The 20,447-nt window shown below is 29.4% G+C and overlaps 2 protein-coding genes across 7 annotated transcripts; one reads left to right on the forward strand and one right to left on the reverse strand.

Moving 5' to 3' along the window:
- The first annotated feature begins 4,875 nt into the window (after positions 1–4,875).
- LOC108458304 (CRM-domain containing factor CFM9, mitochondrial) lies at positions 4,876–7,997 on the forward strand. Its single transcript, XM_017757654.2, has 4 exons — positions 4,876–5,333; positions 5,643–5,928; positions 6,282–6,683; positions 6,793–7,997. The coding sequence occupies exons 1-4, from the start codon at positions 5,260–5,262 to the stop codon at positions 7,846–7,848; spliced, it is 1,818 nt and encodes a 605-aa protein (XP_017613143.1). The 5' UTR covers positions 4,876–5,259; the 3' UTR covers positions 7,849–7,997.
- A 1,262-nt stretch (positions 7,998–9,259) lies between these two features.
- On the reverse strand, positions 9,260–11,660 carry LOC108458444 (uncharacterized). Of its 6 annotated transcripts, none has more exons than XM_053027363.1 (3): positions 11,094–11,660; positions 10,975–11,016; positions 9,260–10,784 (listed from the first exon to the last, which is right to left on the reverse strand). In XM_053027363.1, the coding sequence occupies exon 3, from the start codon at positions 10,761–10,763 to the stop codon at positions 9,687–9,689; it is 1,077 nt and encodes a 358-aa protein (XP_052883323.1). In that variant the 5' UTR covers positions 10,764–10,784; positions 10,975–11,016; positions 11,094–11,660; the 3' UTR covers positions 9,260–9,686. The 6 variants fall into 6 exon arrangements, with proteins under 6 accessions (XP_052883323.1, XP_052883322.1, XP_052883321.1 ...); XM_053027362.1 differs by having other exon boundaries at positions 9,260–10,787; XM_053027361.1 differs by having other exon boundaries at positions 10,975–11,020.
- Between the last annotated feature and the right edge of the window lie 8,787 nt (positions 11,661–20,447).

The raw sequence follows: 20,447 nt of genomic DNA on the forward strand, positions 1-20,447 counted from the left end.
CCCTTCTCAATTCGCCCATCAATTGAACTAATTTTTCTCAATTAACACTTTATTTATCATTATAAACTATTTCAAAACCTTTTATATTCTTAATTTCAACAGAAACCTTCAATTCACAACTTTTTCACAATTAGGTCCTAAATATCATTTCCTATCAAAATCACTTAATAAAACCACCTTAATATAAAATTAGAACTTAAATTTCATAATAATTCATCATAAAATTCCCTTATCCATCCAGGGTAACTTCCAATTTCACCCATAAAATCAAAAACTAATGAATTCTACAAGTGGACCTAATTGTAAAAGTCATAAAAACATAAAATTATCAAGAAAAGTAAGAATTAAACTCACATGATGTAAAATATGAAAACCAGCTTTCTCCAGACCTTCTATGGCATTTTAGCTGAGAAAATATGAAGAAATGTCTAGATTTTTCAATTACATCATTATTTAACTATTAACTTTTATGCTATTTCCAATTTTGCCCTTGTTCACATTGTTTTCTTGCTTATTTCATACCCAAACTGTCCAGCCATTAACCTTTGGGTCTAATTGCTCTTTAAATCCATCTTTTAAATACTTAAGCTATTTACTCACAATTTAACAAATTTTGCGCTATTTTCAATTTAGTCCTTTTAATTAATTAGCCATCCAAACGTTAAAATTTTCTAACGGAACTTTAATACTAACTCAATGACACTCCATAAATATTTATAAAAATATTTATAGCTCGATTTTCAACTTTGAGGTCTCGATACCTCATTTTTGACCCGTTTGACCTAATAAATTCTTTTAATTCACTAATTTCACCATTTCACAAATTCTTCTAAATTCTTACTTGACTCATAAATATTAAATTACTATCTTGTTCAATCTTATTTGTCGAATTTAGTGATCTCAAATCACCATTTCCGACACCACTGAAAATTAGGCCGTTACATTCGTTATCTGTCAATTATTCATAAAATTGATACATTTATATTCAGATTCATTTAAATTAAAAAAAATAGCAATTAATCAATTTAAATAACATTAATACGATCATAATTCATACGAACTTACCTCGATAACTAGGGTCGTAGTAATAAAGTCAAACTAATCCGAAGCTTTAGGCTTTCATCAATTTAAGTCCGATTGTGGTTTATCTTGATCTAAATAAATAATTTCACCCAATTAAGTACCTCTAGTATTCAATTTAATCCATAATTCATATTTATATAAAATTATAAAATTACCCCTAACATTTTAGATTTTTACAATTTAGTCCTTAAGCTCCTCCATAATAGCTAGCCTAATTTCATAGGGACTCATACCAACCCACATAAACCAACATTTCATAATTTTAACATGAAATTTTACTATTTTCACAAATAAATCCCTAAATGCAATTTCATCAAAAATGACTTACAAAACATGTTTACTTTACAACCAAGATTAATAATCTATCAAATAACTTCAAAACCTATTCAAAAACAACCATATAAAGTCCCTCAACCTTTAACAATTTTGCAAAATAATCCCCGGGCTAGCTAGATTAAGCTAAAACGAACTCAAAAACATAAAAATCATTAAAAATGAGATACAAAATCATACCATGCAATGGATTTAGCCCTAGCCGAACTTCAAGCTTCTCCTTCCATGGAGAATTCAGTTGAAACAAAAATAAAATGAGGACGATGATAGTATTTTGATATTTGTTTTGTTTTTATTTAACTAATTACCAAATTACCCTTACTAATTTCACTTAAAACTAGCATAAATAATGCCATATTTTTCCACCATCAATATATATTGTATATTTACTATCTTAGTCCATTAATTTAAGATTTCATAGCCATTTGACCCATTTAACTAATAGAACTCAACTTTTACACCTTTTATAATTTAGTCCTTTTTACCTAATTAACCATTTAAACTTCAAAACGTTAAGAAAATTTTAATATAATCTTATAGATATTAAATAAATATTAAATAATAACTCACTCTTTAGAATTGTGATCCCTAAACTACTGTTTCCGGCACCACTGAAAACGGGCTATTACATGACCCCTGTTTTCAAAATTTCTTACTTTTCCCAAATTTTTTGATTTGTTTCAAATTAGTCCCAAATTGCTTCTAAGCTGTTTTTAGGGCCTCAAAGGTCCAATTTAAGGCCCAAATGTACATATATGCTAGGGTTATAATGAGTTTCAGGTAATTGTTGTTAAATGACATTATTGATATGTTTTGATATTAATTGTTCGAATTTGGGTAATGATCTATAACCCTAATCTGGCAATAGAGACGAGTTAGGGGTGTTACATATACGGAATCATTGAGGAAATTGGATTTTGGGCTTTAATCATTCTCTTGGGGTGTGTTCGATTTTTTATGTTGAGCTGTGGGGTATCTACGATAGGCTCTCTTCTTCATAATCAGGTTTGAATAGGATTTTGATTTACACTGATAGCCTTGAGGCAGTCCATGCTTTGCAAAAAAGGAGTTTCACAACTATTTCAAGTTCAGCATCGGTTAGGCAGATCCAACTGAAGCTATGAAGTTTCGAGCAATGGGAGATCAGACATGTTTTAAGAAAAACTAATTTAACTACTAATCGGATTACCAAGATGGTGTTTACAAAGATGGAGGAGTGAATGTTTTGGCTTCTATTCCTACAAATCTTCTTGATGTTCTTGAAAGTGACAAAGCTAGTTTGCTTTTGATTGTATTAGTGTAGTATAAGCTTTCATGATTTGTCTTTTATGACCAAAAAAATGTTAAAAAATTAAGTCTTGAATTTAAATTATAAAATATATTTGATATATTATTTAAAATTGAGTACGTAATATAATTAAATTATTTGATAAATAAAAATTGTAAATTATAAAAATATGCGTTCTGCATTTTTATCCTTATTCGATCTATTTGTGATGTTCATTCTCCAACTTGTGATAAATTTTCACCATTTTTTTGATGCATATTTTAAATATCTTCATCTTCATTGTTGACATTTTTCGAGAAAAACATCTGTAATGTCTAATTTTCTAATATAGTTATGCACAATTACACAAGTAATAACAATATTTCTCTATACTACAAATGTATATGGTGCCATCCTCTTCAAAATTGAAAAATGAGCTTTTAAAACTTCGAAAGACCACTCAATCACGATTCTTAATTTGATATGTGCATAGATGAATATCTCTTCTCTTGTACGAGGGCGAATACTATTACAAAAATTAGGCAACCAATATCGTGCATTACGATAAGGTACCATAAATCCTCGAGTATGCATGTATGCGACATCACAAAGATATTATTTATTAATAAAAAACTATATTAAACACTTTTATGAATTTATTACAGAATTAATTATTGAAAAATTTTACTAACCCGGTAGAGGATATGGAAAATTATTTTCAACATTTCGCATGGTTTCTGCTAATACTCTTGAATCATGTGCTACACTTTCTCATTCAACCAACACAAATGTAAATTTTATATTAAAATCACATATAAGCAGCACATTGTGATAACATTCTTCGAGTCCTCTTCCTCAATAAGGGACTTGTTTATTAGTTGGTATTACTACATGAACAAGAGTCCCATCAAGTGCACGAATGGCACCCTATTTGTAATTAATAAAAATAATAATTAATTTATTACCTTAAATACATCTCTCAATTGTTGGTGTTGTTGCTACTATGTTATTATAGTTGTGTACAATAATTTCTTTTGAAAAAAGAAACATTGCATTCAGCACTTAATGAAAGTAGAAATGTATTGTTGAGTTGAATGGTAAAATCTTCTTATAACATGATTTTTCACATTGTGATGAAATATTTTCACTTTCTCTTCAATTTTGATATATAACAATTATATTTCAACCATCCTTTAGTTTTGAAATGTTCACACATACGTATAAATGTTTGGTTATTCATTCTTAAAATTTCTAGACAATATATTGAACCATTCAACATCGAAATAGTATCCAATCTCCTCATAACTTGTTTCTTTCTCATTATCTTTTTTATAAGAAATAATGCAATAATTGTCATTTATTTTTCATTTAACATCCTATAAAATAATGAAATAATCATTAAAATCAAAAGATAAAAAGAATAAAAATATATCAAACAGAAAGAAACTAATGTTTTTAAAAAACGCAAAAAGTCTTCCATAATACAACCATTGTAATACTACTTGAAAATAAAAATAAAAGTAATTCACAAGTAACATGGCAGAATCAACAAGCAATTAACAGGCTTTTTCTCAAGTGCATTTGAAAATAAAAGAACTATGGTTGAACCCAACATTAGTGCTCAGCTTAAATGAAACATACTTCAATAAGTTTTCAAAGGATTTTGTCTGTGAGTGAACATTAGCCGAAAACAAGATAAAAATAATCCATAAATTCATAAATGTATATGCATTGAAATTAATAATAAATAAACATCTCCTGCCAAAAACAATTAATTGATCATTCAGAAAAAAAATAGATTAATTTTTTTCGATGAAAAGCAAGGTATACAATGAATTATTTGGTTTGTGCATCTTAACAACATGTGCGGCAGTTATCCTTACCAAAAGGACGCATCTTCTCTCAAAAGAGTGACTTAATCTATACCTCAATCTCCGTTACCTTATTTTAACCAGTGAAATTGTAATAGTTCAGCTTATATACTTGTATCCAGAAGAATTATTATGCAACCTTCTTCAATAATTCTATTTCCCTTGCTGGATTAAAGAGAATGAAATTGTGCCGAAGTTTACGTACTTGACTCGATTGTTTATAGGCCTTTGCTTACGGCCTTGAATTGATTAGGTAAGTGTCCAGACTACCTTTCTCTTATTTATACGCCTTTGCTTACTGCCTTGACATGATTAGGTAGAATTGCTAAATTCTTCTTACATTTTGTGCTGAGCTGAATACAGAAACTGTAAAAACTTGTTAAATCTGATAGAGGAGGGTGGTGTTCTAGTGCGGTAAAGATGTGTACTTGTTGCTTATAGATTTTAGAAAGTGAAAAAGAAAAAGAGTCATTTCCCAGACTCAATGACCATGAGTGAAGTGAAACGGCGTCGTTTAAGGGCATTATAGAGATTATATCTAACAGTAAATTAATGGTTTGTCCCTCTCGTTAAGCGAAAAACCAAAAACCCAAAACCCTGGAAACACTTCACCGTTACCCATTCTATTTCGGCAAAGATACCATGAAATCAAAGAACTGATTTTCGGAGTGAAGAGGAAAAGAGAGGTCTTTATTGCCAGATTAAATGTTTGCTGCTAGGCATCTTCAAAAACACTGCTTGAAGACTCTGTCTTCTCTGTTGCAATCAAATCCCAACAGGTACATTTCTCCTTCTTTCCCCATAAATAAGACTAAATCAAGCTCTGGGCATCGTCTTTTCTTGTCATGTTGTTAGTTCCCATCAATCAGACCTATAATCTAAGACACCTTTGTTCTTCAGTTTCCTTTACATCGGAACAGAGTGTTTTATTAGTTTTTCATTACTTTTTTGGGTTTTATTCGTATTCTTTAGTTTGATTCTTGATGGACTTTTAACAATTTCTTATTTCTAACAAGTTTCCTTTTTTACTGTAAAAATTGGGATTTATTCGTTTGACTGTTTTATTATTATTATTATTTAAAATGCAGGAATGTTGTGGCTTTTAAGGATACTGCTCCCAAACTAATTTCAAGCAATGTGATACGGTTAGATGGATGTTTTGAAGATAATTTTGCATCATTTCCTTCCTTCACTGATCCCTTCAATGGATGGTTTCGGATGATGTCGACTTCAAGGGGGAGAAGTATGCGAAGCAAGGTCGAAAGACGAATGCAGAAAGAGTCTGGTAAAACAGCTAGGGAAATCCGGAGGGCAAAGAAGATTAAGAAAAAGCTTATGACTGATGAGGAGAGGCTTATTTACAACCTCAAGAGAGTAAGTTTTTTGTGCCATTAATAAGTGACAATCAACTATTTCTTGCTGTGATTCTATGTTTGACGCTTGCCTGTAGCATCTCGTAGTTGATTTAGTGTAAATGAGTTTTAATGTTTTAACTCCTTTTCAAGGTTAAACAATCATTCAGACGAAGAGTTTGAGTGTTCTCTTCTGTTTTCCAGTGTGGTAGTTTTATTGTTGCTAGAGGATTGTTAGAATGATGCTTTACTGTTGAAAAATGGCAATTCTTAGCTGAGAAAATGAGTCATAAGTTCTGGTAGTTTGCTTTGGTCGTTTATTATTGGTTTTCTGAAAATAATTCAATCGGCATATGGTTTGTACAACTAACTCAGGCTAAGAAGAAAGTTGCACTTCTATTACAAAAACTCAAGAAGTATGAGCTTCCAGAGCTGCCGCCTTCTGTGCATGATCCCGAGCTTTTGACCCCTGAGCAGCTTCAAGCATTTAAAAAGATTGGATTCAGGAACAAAAATTATGTTCCCGTTGGAGTCCGTGGGGTCTTTGGAGGAGTTGTCCAAAATATGCATCTCCACTGGAAATTTCATGAGACAGTGCAAGTTTGTTGTGATAACGTCCCCAAAGAAAAGATAAAGGAAATGGCAACCATGCTTGCGAGACTGAGTGGTGGAATTGTCATTAACATACACAACGTGAAAACAATTATCATGTTCCGTGGAAGAAATTATCGCCAACCAAAAAATCTGATTCCCATCAATACTCTTACCAAAAGGAAGGTAAGTAAATTTATCATGGTCCTTACACATGAAATTGCATTTGTTTTGCATCAATGTTGTATCTGCAAAGTGTTTAGAATTATATATTCCTTGTCATTCGTAAATGCAGGCATTGTTCAAGGCCAGATTTGAACAAGCTCTTGAAGCTCAGAAGTTAAACATAAAGAAGATAGAACAAGAACTTCGGCGAAAAGGTATTAACCCTGAGGATCCAGTTGCAATGGCCAGTATTCAGAGAGTTGCTGCAACATTCTTCAATGCAATCGATGAGAAAGAAGGCAGTCCATATGTCTTTCGTGGTGACAAGTTGCCTATAGCAGAAACTAAGACAACTTTGGCACATGAAGAAGCTCCCGCTGAGAGTGACCAGGAGGATCTAGACAGATTCATAGCTGAGATCGAGCATGCAGCTGATCGAGAGTGGGCTGAAGGGGAAGAAGAAGAAAAAGACGAGATTGGGAGAATTAGATACTGGAATAGACAAGAGTTTGGAGGAAGGCCTGGGAGATTCGATAACCTTCAAAATGATTACTCTGATGATGAGTTTAGAGGGTCAAGGGGTTGGGAAGGTCCACGTGGAAACAAGAGGACTGCTGGTAGTGAGGATGAATATGAAGATAATTTTGGGGATGCTGCTGGGCTGGATCGGGATAATGCTGGTGGTTTAAGTGAGGCTGGAAGTGAAGATGACGATGCTGGTTCGGAAGAAGATTTTGAGTTCAAGAGACCTATGGTGGAAAAAATAAAGCAAGATACAGTTGGAAGGTGGAGTAGCACTGCTGGTATCAAGAGAAATGCTGGAGGTAGTTATAGACGAGCAATGGCAGAAGAAGATTCTGAGATGGAAAGTATGTTGGATGACCTCGACAGTGCAATGCGAGAATCGGAGGTTGAGGAAGATGAAGATGATGATTTCAGAGCATCAAATCGTAGTAAAAATTTCAGGAGCAGCAGTGATGAAGAGGATGGATTTTATACCACAAAGGGAAGGGAGAAAAATAGGGTCAAATATTACGAGAGTGACGGTTATGAAGATAATACCGAGCTTGAGAAGTCAAACAGAGCCGCATATGGGAAGGTGGATAGGATTGGTAGAGACAGAAACGCGGATGCTGAATATAGGAAAAAGATCACCAAGGAAGCTGATGATGTGTTCAGTGACTAAATCTAACAGGATCTGAATTATATTGTTAACATTATTCATATTGCGGGATAAAATGTAGCATCATATACAGAAAACTGGGTGGGAAATACTTTGTGAGTGCAAAATGAAATGTTGAATGAAGTTTCTCGTCCTCTGGTTGGTTCTTAAAATTCATTCCATGTTTATTGATGATGATGATGTATTACAGTGCTGCTGTTATCTGAGTCTTCCTCTCCTGATGAGTGGTAGACTTGTTAGTTCGGCTGAAGGTCTCATGGGGAAAAGAAAATACATGTCCTGATAGTTTAATCTAACTGGATGGCGCATGATAAAATTTAAAAAGAGGCTTCAATGAGTTCCACAAACATCAGTTCTCCACAACCGCATGCATCAATCATAATCGCCAAAATCAACACCAATTTGAATGTCAAATAAAAAATAATATAAACATCAAATCAATATATACGATATATGCAAACACATGGGTACATAAAATATGTAGCTTTATTTTCTCAAGTTAGTACCCAATAATATAGAATTTAAAGCAAGTAAAGTCAAGGGGGACGGTGCACACCGCACAGCAAAACAAGCAGAAGCCTAATGTAGCTCAACACGTTTGCATGCCATCAATCACAAATTGACAGATTAAAAACAGGTAATCTAATTTTAAACATTTCTTTAAAACCTAGTCGGCTTAAAGTTATTTTTTTAATATTTAAATATATTATTTTTATATTTTTCTATATATTACCTTCATCCATTGTAATGAATATGATATGTTATGTTACATGGACAATTAAATTAGTAAATTTTAGATACAAACGAGCATATTCATTTGTTGTTTTTTTAAAAAGGATTATTTGTTTAAAGAAACACTTTCAAAAACATATTTCAGCATAAATATTAGAAGATTGAAGAAGCAAGGCGTATGCATTCAAGCAATCAATGCAGAAGAAGCAATCTTCAGATTGGTGAAACACTTGTTTGACCTCAATTTCACGACCCTTTCCCATTAGTAGTTTGAATTTTTCGTCATTTACACCTGGAAGTTTCAACTGTCGTTCCTTTATTTTATAATTTATATACATATACGTATATGGATACTGTGTTCTCTGGAAGTTGGGAATAAAGAAAAAACCAAGATTGAGAGTTCAACTACCAATTAAAAACATGTAAGAAGTGTCCCTGTTCTGTTCTGTGTTCTGTCCTGTCCTCCAAGTGCTTGTTTAGAAGATTGTGGGTGAAATTTATTTAAAATAATAATTTAACTCAAATTTTAGTCAAAAAGAACCTTACTTTATTTATAAAGGTTTATTTATTTATGACAAAGGCAAAGGGCCCCAGATTTTGTATACTGAAAAATATAAAAATGTCTTCTTTTCCATCCATAAGGAAAGCCAAGCAAAAAGATAAGAAAACTTTGCACCATCCATTATGTTTAACATCTTACTGAGAATATGATCACTTAAAATAATTTATGAAATAATAAAGCAATATATGAATAACTCAGCAATATGACCAATAGAATAAGCAAACAGCAGTCAAATGGTACAAATCAACGAGTTATGGATCAATTACTTGAAGAAAAACAAATTTCCCACCAATGAGAAAAATTCGGCGAAGATGTCATTCGACCGCTGAGAGATATAATAAGTAAGCGTTGCAAACCAGTAAATCTATCTTCTCCTACAACAAGTTATCAGATATGCCTCCGAATTTGTATAATGACTAGATTTTGTTGGATAAAGGTATTAATTTTAGCAATGTTAAGCTGTAGCCATTAAACGGCCAATGGAGGCCCTTTCCTGTTCGTGGAAGGACTCGTAATTTAAGACTTTCGAGCAGGTTGTTTTCTTGATTCAGCCACTCTCTCTTCTGCAGTTGCCGGGCAAAAGGTATTTATATTTCTCTGCATTGTTCAACAGATAAGCAGGAAGATGGACGGCTGAATACGAGTGGGGGATCGGTCCCATCTTCCCGATGATCTCCTTGAATGTGTATTCTTCGGGAAGCATGTCGAATAGGTCAGCCCCTTTGCAAATTACATCCTGAATCCTCTTGGGGTTCAAGTAGTGAGGGAACCTCACTCGGTCGGTATGGCTGTAAGCTTTCATCTTGAATATGAACTCACTGACGTACCGAAAACAAAAGCTACAATGCCACCCTGAATCAGACAAGATTATATCGGATTGACGATAATGAGCATATCTGGTCTTGCCCGGCTTGTACCTGTGGACCGAAGCTCTCCAGCTCTTGTTGTCAACATGATACTCGAAAGAGTACAAATAGTTTCTCAACTGAAGATGAATGACAGGCGGTATATCATCACACCACCTCAATAGATTAATCGTATGCCCACTAGGGATCTCATCGACATCAGACATTGTCAATAAATCATCCTCTTCTATCCCGGCTATTCTAAGAAGCTGATCCAATGCAACTCTCTGATACGCTTCTTCGACAAAAGGATTTTCACCCTTCTTGAACCTCCCACCAATCATCCCATATGTCAAACGAGGCTCGACAAACTTAAATTGATGTCTGTTGCCAGCGAAAAGCAATGGTTTCGGTAAGCTAGTGAACGTGGAGTTAGACTCGAGAAGCACAAACTGCGTTACGTAGGGAGACAATTCATTCCAACGAAGTGCGAGGATGTCAATCTCGTTGTTGAACAATACCGCATCGAAGACACGTCTAGGGGACTCACGGACTTTCCATCCATGAAGATGGCAGAGTCTCTCCATTGTCACATTCTCATTATAATAGTGGGGGATTTCATGGAATGGCTTAGGAGGTGATTCCCATAGCGGTCTGAGGAAATAAGTGATCTTCTGACCGTGCAAATATATGCCGAACATGAACACCGGGATTGCGATGAGAAGGACGATACAAATCCGGATATCGATCCCCCGCAACATACACCGCAATCTAGACATCGTCAATGCTGCAAAGGATGCCTGCTGCAGTTTATACACAAATGCAAAGCTTCTAAGATGAAGAAATTAAGCATAAACAAACAAATATTACGAAATTCAATGTCAATTTATGTATACTTAACAGCATCATCTCTAATAGAGAATATTATTTTCCCGAGAAAATCATTTCTTATCAAAATTCATTTTGTATTATCAGAAAGCATTTTCCCACCTTTCAATTGATTTCAAACGATCACCAGACTAGAATCATCAACTATCTAGAAAAAGAAATACCCATTAATCCAAACCCCAAAATAAGCTAAAAAAACAAAGTGAAAGCAGAAAAATTACCTGTCCACAAACTTTTTCATAGATATCATCAGTCTTCTTTGAATTAGAGTAGCCGCCAGACATGATTAAACAACCGCAGAAAGAATGCTGATGTTGAAAATAAAAAACTATTTCTTTTCAGAATTCAAATAAAAAGAAAAGAAATCCCCAAAGAAAAAGGCCAAATTTTTGAAGGAGAGAAAATCTAGCGAAATAAACCCAGTAAAGAGTTAAAGTTTAAGAAAGAGTTGAAGAAAAGAAAAAATCTAAAATTCCCTTCCTTGCCTCTGCTTCGTGTTGTGTAACGTCAATTATAGCCGTTTGGTTGTTTTTCGCTCCTTCACCAGATTCTTCAATTCCAAAGATAAACGAGAATTTATAACCCCACAAAAATTCCTCCACCAAAATAAATTCATAAATAAAAATTAAAATAAAATCCTCCCCACGTCCCATCCCCAACGTAACTTCCCAAGATTGTTATGTTATGTTGAGGTGTTCGTAGAGGATTATACCTCACATGCGCTGATCTGTCAAACCTAGGCGGTTGCTAAAACCTGTCACCTTACTTTTTGAGTTAACTCGTCCGCGTTATTCGTTTCTTAATAAAATGGAAATTTTTTATTTTTAACTATTTATTTCGATTTTTAAAACTCATGTGAATTAAGATAAGATTTAATTAATATAAAATTTTATTTTCCGAGGCTGTCTTTTACAGTTTATTTATTCATTTCTGCATTTTTTTCTTTATTTTTATGTTTTACACACATTTTTAAAACTAATTTAATAAAAATAATTAAATTCATATTACATTATATTTATACCTTTTATTTTTATGCTTATTACAATCTAATTAAAAATTGTTTATTCTTTGCTTAATTCGTTACTAAGAATTTATGTAAGAAATATACTTACTGTAAGAATTAAATAAAATTTTAGTTGAAATAGAAAAGTTAAAAATTTTAAGAATTTATAATATTATAGGTTTGTAAGTTTTTTAATTTTATATAAAAGATGAAATATTTTATAATAATATAAATTACTCTATAATTAAATCTATGCCAAATTAACTCGTGATATTAATTAGTTAGGAATTTTAATTATAATATAAATTTTCTATACTTTTACTTGCTATTTTTTCAATTATTTAAAAAATTAAAATGTGTTTTTTTTCTGGAGTTGCTTTATTTGAAAGAAGATTACTTAAGTATAAAAAAAGAAAGGCAAAAAGTTTTCTGGTAAGCCAAACATGGCCTTTCTGTTGGGATTGGTATGAAATTGATAATTAGTAACTATAGATAATGTATATAATCTTTTGGAGGGAAAAAAAGACAAAGAAAGGTTTTTTTTTTCTTTTCATTTTTTTGTAAGAATGAGTAGTGATTTTAAGATTTTAAACAAGTTTTAGGAACAAAATTATTTTAACTACTTAACTTTGGTTTTGAAATTTTAGAAAATAATAAAAATTAAAACCATATAATAAAATATATAGAATGAGTATGCACATAATAGTATACTTTTTAATTATGGAAATAATTACTTTTAAAAATAATAATTTTTCGAGTTTAAGTTCAGTTGGGATTGGCATTGTTGCCGGAGTAGGAGAATGTGGGTTTAAGCGTGTTGAGGTGTGTTTATCCTCCTATCTACAGATCAGAAGAAGTATTGGATAATTTTAAGCATTGTATCAAAAAAATGTTTAATTCATGATTTAGCCCCTAAATTTTACCTATTTTCCCACTTTGGTACCTAAAGTATCAATTTCCTTCTATTTTTGGTCCATTTTGTAGTGGTTGTTAAAAAAATTCATTATACAACTTCGGCTAACGAAAAAAACGCAATGTGGCATGTTTTGGCCAATGAAAAAATACCGCGTAGCAATTAAGTTTATTTAAAATAAAAATATTAAATTTAAATTAAAAAATAGAAAATTAATAATATTAAATATTTAAATGTTAAAAAATATTTTTAATTTTGATCAAGGTTGACTGATTGTTGACTAGTCGTTGACCGGTATTGCCGGTCAACAGTCGATCAATGTTGGTCAATGATCAGTCAAAGTCAAAAGTTTTTATATTTAAATATTTAATATTATAATTTTTATTTTTAATTTAAATTTAATACTTTTTATTTTAAATAAACTTAAATATCATGTGACATTTTCTTTCATTAGTCAAAATATGCCATGTGTCGTTTTTCATTGACCAAAGTTACTTAACATATTTTTGTAACCATCATTAAAAATATAAGAAATTAATACTTTAAATGTTAAAATGGAAAAATAAAGTTTAGATACTAATATGCTTTTGAAGTCAAATCATAAATTAAACTGAAAAAATAATTTATTTTTACATTTATGGTCGATTACTGATATTTTCATAGAAGATAAAAAGAATTAAATTTTAAAATAAAACCTTATTTTAAAAATCTCAAATTATAAAATGAATAATTTAAGATAAGAAAATATTACTCCTTATAATGTAATATTATTCCTTATAAAAATAATTTGTTGTATTTATTTCTTTAAATCTGTATAATTGAATCAAAATGAAAGTTTCATGTATATATTTAAACCACAATTGAAATTTCATGTATAATTGCACCAAATCAAAGTTCATATATCAAATTGCACATTGAATTGAAGTTTATGTACAATTTTGGGATTTATCCTTATGTTAGGAAGTAAATAATGACATTGGTTAAGGAGATTAATTTAATTTTTAAACGTATTTTTAAAATGGGTAAATATCAAAATTATACATGAATTTTGTTTTAATGTGCAATTTGATAAATGAATTTTGATTTGGTGCAATTATACACATTTAACTTGAATTGTGATTCATATGTATATATGAAACTCGGTTTTGATTCAAATATATAAATTTATTTTCATATTGGATTAATATAATTAGTTGTGCATAAAATAATCAATGCAAAATGAAGTTAATTGGATAATGTTGTTATTGATTTGTAAAAATGGATCTAATCAAAATTTCATGTATAAAATTATATAGAATCGAAATTTATGTATAATATTACACATTATAAAATGTTGAATAAATACCTACATGCATGTGTAAATTAAAACCATGGTTAAGAGTTGTGGTTTAAATTATGGGTAAACTATAAAATTAATCACTTTTGTTTGCCTCAAATTACATTTTAGTCACTTATATTTGAAATGTTACGTTTTAGTCACTTATATTTTTTTTTGTTACGAAGTGGTCATTATCGAAGTTGGCATTTAAAACCCATTTGGACTGCCACGTAGGATTACTGTTAGGGAGGTAATGGAGCTTAACGCTAAAGTGACCACTTCGTAACAAAACGATAACGTAAATGACTAAAATATAATATTTCAAACATAAATGACTAAAATATAATCTGAAGCAAATAAAAGTGATTATTTTTATACTTTATCCTTAAATTATTGTAGACCACTCTCGTTCAATCATTAGGTTTTCCTTAATATCTTTTTCATTTGTATATCATAAATGCTTTAGTGATGGTTAGAGATTTCCCCAACTTTTTTTTTTTACACATTTTAGGTCCTTCAATATTAATTTCTTTTATACATATTGAGTTTTAACTCGATTAGTATAGACATTGTTGTCAATGTAGGAGGACGTGAATTTAAGTATGTTGAAGCTCGTTATCCTCTTATTTATTAAATTAAAGAAGAGCTATGAAATGTGAAACATGAACGTGTTTAGAAAACAGAAAATAAACCCTTTATATTTCTATTGCTATGAAATGATTTGCCCTAAATTGTTTGCTTTCTCAAATAAGTATTATTTAGCTTTTTGTACGTGTTTTCTGAATGCAACGTGATGATAGTAACATCCATTATTAACTTCTTCAAAGTGGGTAAGTTCAGATAAATTATTTAATTGATCCTCAATGAATTTTACAAATATATATACATTTAATAGTATATTTAAAAATTTTAAAAATAATTTACAAAATACAGCCAGGAATTAATTTTTATTTAAAATAAAAACTCCATACCAATGTCTAGCAAATGAAATATTAACATCATACTATAATATTAAGCAAAAACAAATCAAAAATTAAAATAATAATCGGACTAAAACTTGCACATAATAATACATTATAAAATAGAGACTCATACATGGCAATTATCCATGATAGAACTCAAGCTATGAAATCAAGTATCCAAAGGAGAGGTGTATGACTCTTTATACCATGTAATTTTTTTAAGTTGTAAATTAATATAAATATAAAATTTCATTTAACTTTTTTAAAGTTTCTCCTTAAAAAGTTTTTTTATCTTTTATTTTTATTTTTATTTTTGGGAGAGTTAGCCTTGGTTGCAAACTATGCCACACAAGGAATGATAATTCTATGTATCTTCCTAGAAATTTCAGACTATTTTATTTAAGAAAAAAAAAAAGAGGAAAGCATATTCTTTACATTGTATGGTTTAAACTCAAATGATGGAAAATATTTGTCTTTTTAGAAGGGTTTGTTTGAGAGGGAAAGGGATTGTTTCCCATTCCTTTATGTCCCTATTTTCTAGAGGAGAATGTGTAAAGACGGAAGATTTAAGATATTGAATGTTTAAGTTTAAATTTTGTATAATTAAATTATTTTATATTGATTTATTTTTGAAAATGATAATATATATATGAATCAAATGTTGATAATGAAAAATAGTAACCTCATTCTTGTGATTAACATATTATATTCTTTAATTTCTAAAGTTGTTACATATATCACATGAAAAGCTACATAAAATAAAGATAGTTTAGGCGATTTGTTCTATTTGCATTATTGATGAAAGCTAGTTGGAATTAATGTCTCACTTAAACATTGTAATAAGCTCCATTATAGGATCTCATTGTTAAATTTACAAGAAATTAAGATCATTAGCTGTTGTCGATGAGATTTTAGGTCCCTTTTTGGATCAATTTTTTGATGAATTTGACAACAATATGTTTAAATTATATTTGAAGAAAATCATATATAAAATGGGACCACGTGGTTCTTTCCGCTTTCAATACAACAGTTTAATGCTTTTAGTGACGATTTTAACTTCCACAAGTATAAATTGTGAAATTTTAGTGACAAATGGCTTTTTGAGTGTGATGGATAAATTGATTTGTTGACCAGAAATGTTGAATTTCCTACCAAGTTGCTGTTGAGATCTCCACCCATGTACATTGTCACCACATAATTCTCTTTTTCTTCATAGTGTTGTGTGACAAGATTTGAATCGTTCATTTGTCCTCTTATATTCTTAGGGTATCTCAACTTAATGGATATTTCAAACAAAACTTCCTCAAATTCAAAGCATAAATGCCTACTTTACCAACAATTTGCCTTTTCAATTTTATGTAGGAATTCAAAGCATTTATATCGTTTTTATGAAATGATTCTACAAATCTTTATTGTTTGGAGTTAAAAGTGGATTAGATTATGAAAAGTGGTAAGTGAAAGTACTTTGAAACTAATTTGCATGGGTGAAGGATGTTAGAATAAATGTTGGGATTTGATTTTGATTCTCAACACACAAATATTCTTAATCCTATTAATTAACAAAATCGCCCGATAACAACTAATGAACATTTTTAAGTTGAATAAAATAAAATAAATAACATTTTGAGTCTCGTTTATTAAATGAATCCTACATAACTAAAACAAGTTCAATTTATTTACGTTCATGAACAAGCACATAATATTCATTCAAAGTTCCCTAAATAAATATATAAAGCTTGTTTATTGTTCAATTATCATATAATTGATGATATCACAATTGCTTGTGAGTTTATATTTTTTAATTAAGGTATCTTCCATATTTGTTTTACCATCCATAGTTATCAACCCTTTCAAAATTTGTAGTTGTCCAGAAATATCATTTTTAGGATTTAAACTTGAGTTTTCTCTTACTAACAATACTTGTTGGTGAAGAATGTTTAATTACATGCTCATGAGCATGTTCCCGAAAATATCCACTTACTTCTTACAAACAAATTCATTTAATTTAAATGAAAATACACAAATATAAATAATTTTAAATAAACGAACCCAATTTTAAAATTCTGTGTTTCTTAACAAATACAAATAGAACACAAAATTTTAGAAAAAATAGAATAAAAAGAGTTCTGGGTTTGTTTAGGGATGATATTGACTATTAACAAGATAACCAAAAGAGAAACTAAAAAATAATCTTAGCCTATGGGTATTGTGTCTTAAATCTACCTTCATTTAATATTTTGATAGGATAAGGAAAAACTTTGAGTGGAGAATATGTTACATGCCCCTTTTTGTTCCTAGTAGTTTTGACAAAGAAGCAACAGGCTTTACTTGAATTCATCTAAGAAATTATCCAATTATTCTCAGTTTCGGGCTTCTCAAGTGGTGTTTCTAGCCGGGCTAAGCTTCGAAACTCATTTCATTATTTTAAAATATTAATATTTTTATATTTAAGATTTTTTTGGTGTGATCATATCAACACTAATACATCGGATTTCATCAAAACTCTACAGATAAATGTATTTGGACGAGGATAGTATTAAGATGAGTGACAATATACGAAGTTCTCGTGTTGTACCTCTCATATTTTACGATGTGTTTGAATTTTATAATTAATTTTTCACAATATTAATATTCAAAATTTGATAAAATAATCAAGTTATGGTTTTTTTGGTAAAAAATATTTAATACCTATTTTGACCTATGTATTATATACAAATTCTTAATGGAGATTTTTTCTTCTTTTTTTCTGTCATTTATTCTATCTCTCCATCTATCTTGATACCTCATTTCATATCTCTGTTAAAAGAATCCCACCAACCCAACAACAAATGCCATGTGTGATGTGTCAAACAAATAAAAAGTAAATAATAAAAATTCATAAAAATGAAACAAGAGTTTTTTTTAAATATAAGTCACTGTCTTTTAAATTAGAAATATATATATATATATATATATATATATATAATTATTAAGAATGAATGCTCATAGTGAACATGAATGGATGCATGTCTAGATTTATCCCATCAAAATTTAAAAAATAAATGAGAAATTATTTTGAAATTATAAAAAATAAAATTATTGAAAAATCACATCTAATATAAATCGTTTGGATATGAATGTCGATTTGTCTAGACTCATTTTAAACTTCTATTTTAGTAGCTAACTCATAAAAATTATAAAATTATAAAAATTATCAAAAACTATTTTTTAATTTTTGTTTTTCAATTTAGAAGAAGCATATAATTTTTTTTAAATCATGTTTGAAGTGAGCACAGATGAATAAACGTCTAGATTCATCTTATTAAAATTCAAAAATATAAATTTAAAATTATTATTTTTGAAATTATAAAAAATAAAATTATTAATAAAAACCTTATCCCAGACAAAATGGATGTCCAAATTCAATTAAATTTGTATGTCTAATTGTTGAGGCTTATTCTAGACAAGCATTTTAGTATTTTTTATATTTTATAATTTTAAAAATAAAAAATGGTATTTTAAGAAAAATTATAAGTTTTATTATTTTAATTTTAGATTTTTCATATATATTTAAATTTTAAGGATTTTTATTTTTGAGTTTTCATATTTAAAAGAATTTTGACTTTTTTACATGTGGCACTATTTTATTAGTTGATATGATGTTATTTTAATGGAAATCTCAAACGGAGGTAACAAGATAAACAAAATGATAGTACAAGAACACAAGTGATCAAAAAATTTCTTGAGGTACCAAACTGAGAATTTGTGTGTAGTATAAATATTAAGATAGGTATGATGTAACAATTCGATTTTTTATTGTATCAGAAAATGTGATTTTGGAATTTCATTTCCATAGGTGAGTTTGTTAATATTAAATATGAATATTTATAGAGTTGGTATAAAAATATTTTTAAGTTTAGTCTAGTAATTTTGTTGAATTAATAGCTAATTTAAGTACATGGAGTAAATTGTAAAAGTCTAATTGCTATATGTTTTTAACTGACGAAAGACTTAAGGACTTGAATTGCAATTAATCAAATGTCCAAAATGATAATTTAACCATTTTGGAATATGTGTCAGTGGATGTTGTTGTTGGAATCCACTAAGGTTACATACATATTATTTTAAGCATGTCATTTGTTCATGAAAATGAAAATTAATTGATTTCTTTATGTCGCTATAATGGGTTTTATAATTTAATAATATATTTGATTAAAACATATCTAGTATGTAAATTTGTGTTAATAAACTAATGAATTTTATGGTTATTCAAATCGATTTAGTTCAAAGAATTGTTAAAGGTATACATTTTATATTATTTCATATGTTAATTATTTAGAGAAATGATATGAATTATTGTAGATAAAAATTCTATGAGCATGAATGGTTGGACTTTGAATTAAATTTCATGCATGTTTATGATGATGGTTATGAAAGGAAAAATTGTTATTTTTATTATGTCATATTTTTATGTTTGAGATATGACTTTTATTAATATATTTAATTTAGGCTTGTTTCTATATATGATCTAGCCAGTTATTCTTGGTAGTTATTTTGAATTGATCTCATATCTTATTATGGCTAAACAAAATAACGAGTTATTTGTTTTACCAATTTTGCTACATTCCCTGAAGTGAATGTAGCTATTCATAACAATTATGAAAATTTAACTTATTATCATTATTGACAAATAGATAAGAAGAAGATGGATGATTCAAAATGTTGCCAAATGTTTATTCTTAGTACAAAATATTCAATGATTTATATTAATTTATCATTTCTTGAAGCAGATGATATCTATATAATCTTATTGGTAAAAAATATGATATATGCTTACATTATTGTTCGAATTACTTTTTGCACATTTATCAAGTAAATGTTTGCAATAAATATAATAATTTTTTTTAGATATTTGAAGATTTTAACATATTTTCTAAAGCGAATATTGCACATATTTGTTTGGAAATTATATTTATTTTGTTGACTTAGTGGCATTTTAAACTTCACATTGATTTACACATTGATTTAGACATTTCTAATAGTAAATGTCACAGTAGTAGTTATATGTGGATATAAAGTAAAAGGAATGGCAGTAAAATAATAACTTGTCAAAAATTATAATGCCATTATTAGTATAATTGAAATGCATGTTAAAGTAAACCAGAATTTTATTGATACAAATACATTTACTACTTGGCGTGACCAGTTAGACCATCTTGGATCATATATGATGCGAAAATTAATTGAAAATTTATATAGACATTGGTTGTTCTCAATGAAATTGATTATTAGAAATTCACTAACTGAAATTGAGATTTAGGCTCCGTTTGTTTGCAAGAAAACATTTTTCGAAAAATGTTTTCTTGCTTTTCCGGTGTTTGTTTAACTGAAAACATTTTC

The sequence above is a fragment of the Gossypium arboreum genome, chromosome 4, assembly GCF_025698485.1.
Source record: "Gossypium arboreum isolate Shixiya-1 chromosome 4, ASM2569848v2, whole genome shotgun sequence".
Classification (NCBI taxonomy): Eukaryota; Viridiplantae; Streptophyta; class Magnoliopsida; order Malvales; family Malvaceae; genus Gossypium; species Gossypium arboreum.

Bases quoted from the DNA above. Each gene is read 5' to 3' on its own strand.
- LOC108458444 (XM_017757841.2), bottom strand. From the start codon at position 11,156: ATGTCTGGCGGCTACTCTAATTCAAAGAAGACTGATGATATCTATGAA. The intron at 10,788-11,093 runs GTAATTTTTCTG...TATAAACTGCAG, and splicing joins ATGAAAAAGTTTGTGGACAG to CAGGCATCCTTTGCAGCATT.
- LOC108458304 (XM_017757654.2), top strand. From the start codon at position 5,260: ATGTTTGCTGCTAGGCATCTTCAAAAACACTGCTTGAAGACTCTGTCT. The intron at 5,334-5,642 runs GTACATTTCTCC...TTTAAAATGCAG, and splicing joins TTGCAATCAAATCCCAACAG to GAATGTTGTGGCTTTTAAGG. The intron at 6,684-6,792 runs GTAAGTAAATTT...TCGTAAATGCAG, and splicing joins ATACTCTTACCAAAAGGAAG to GCATTGTTCAAGGCCAGATT.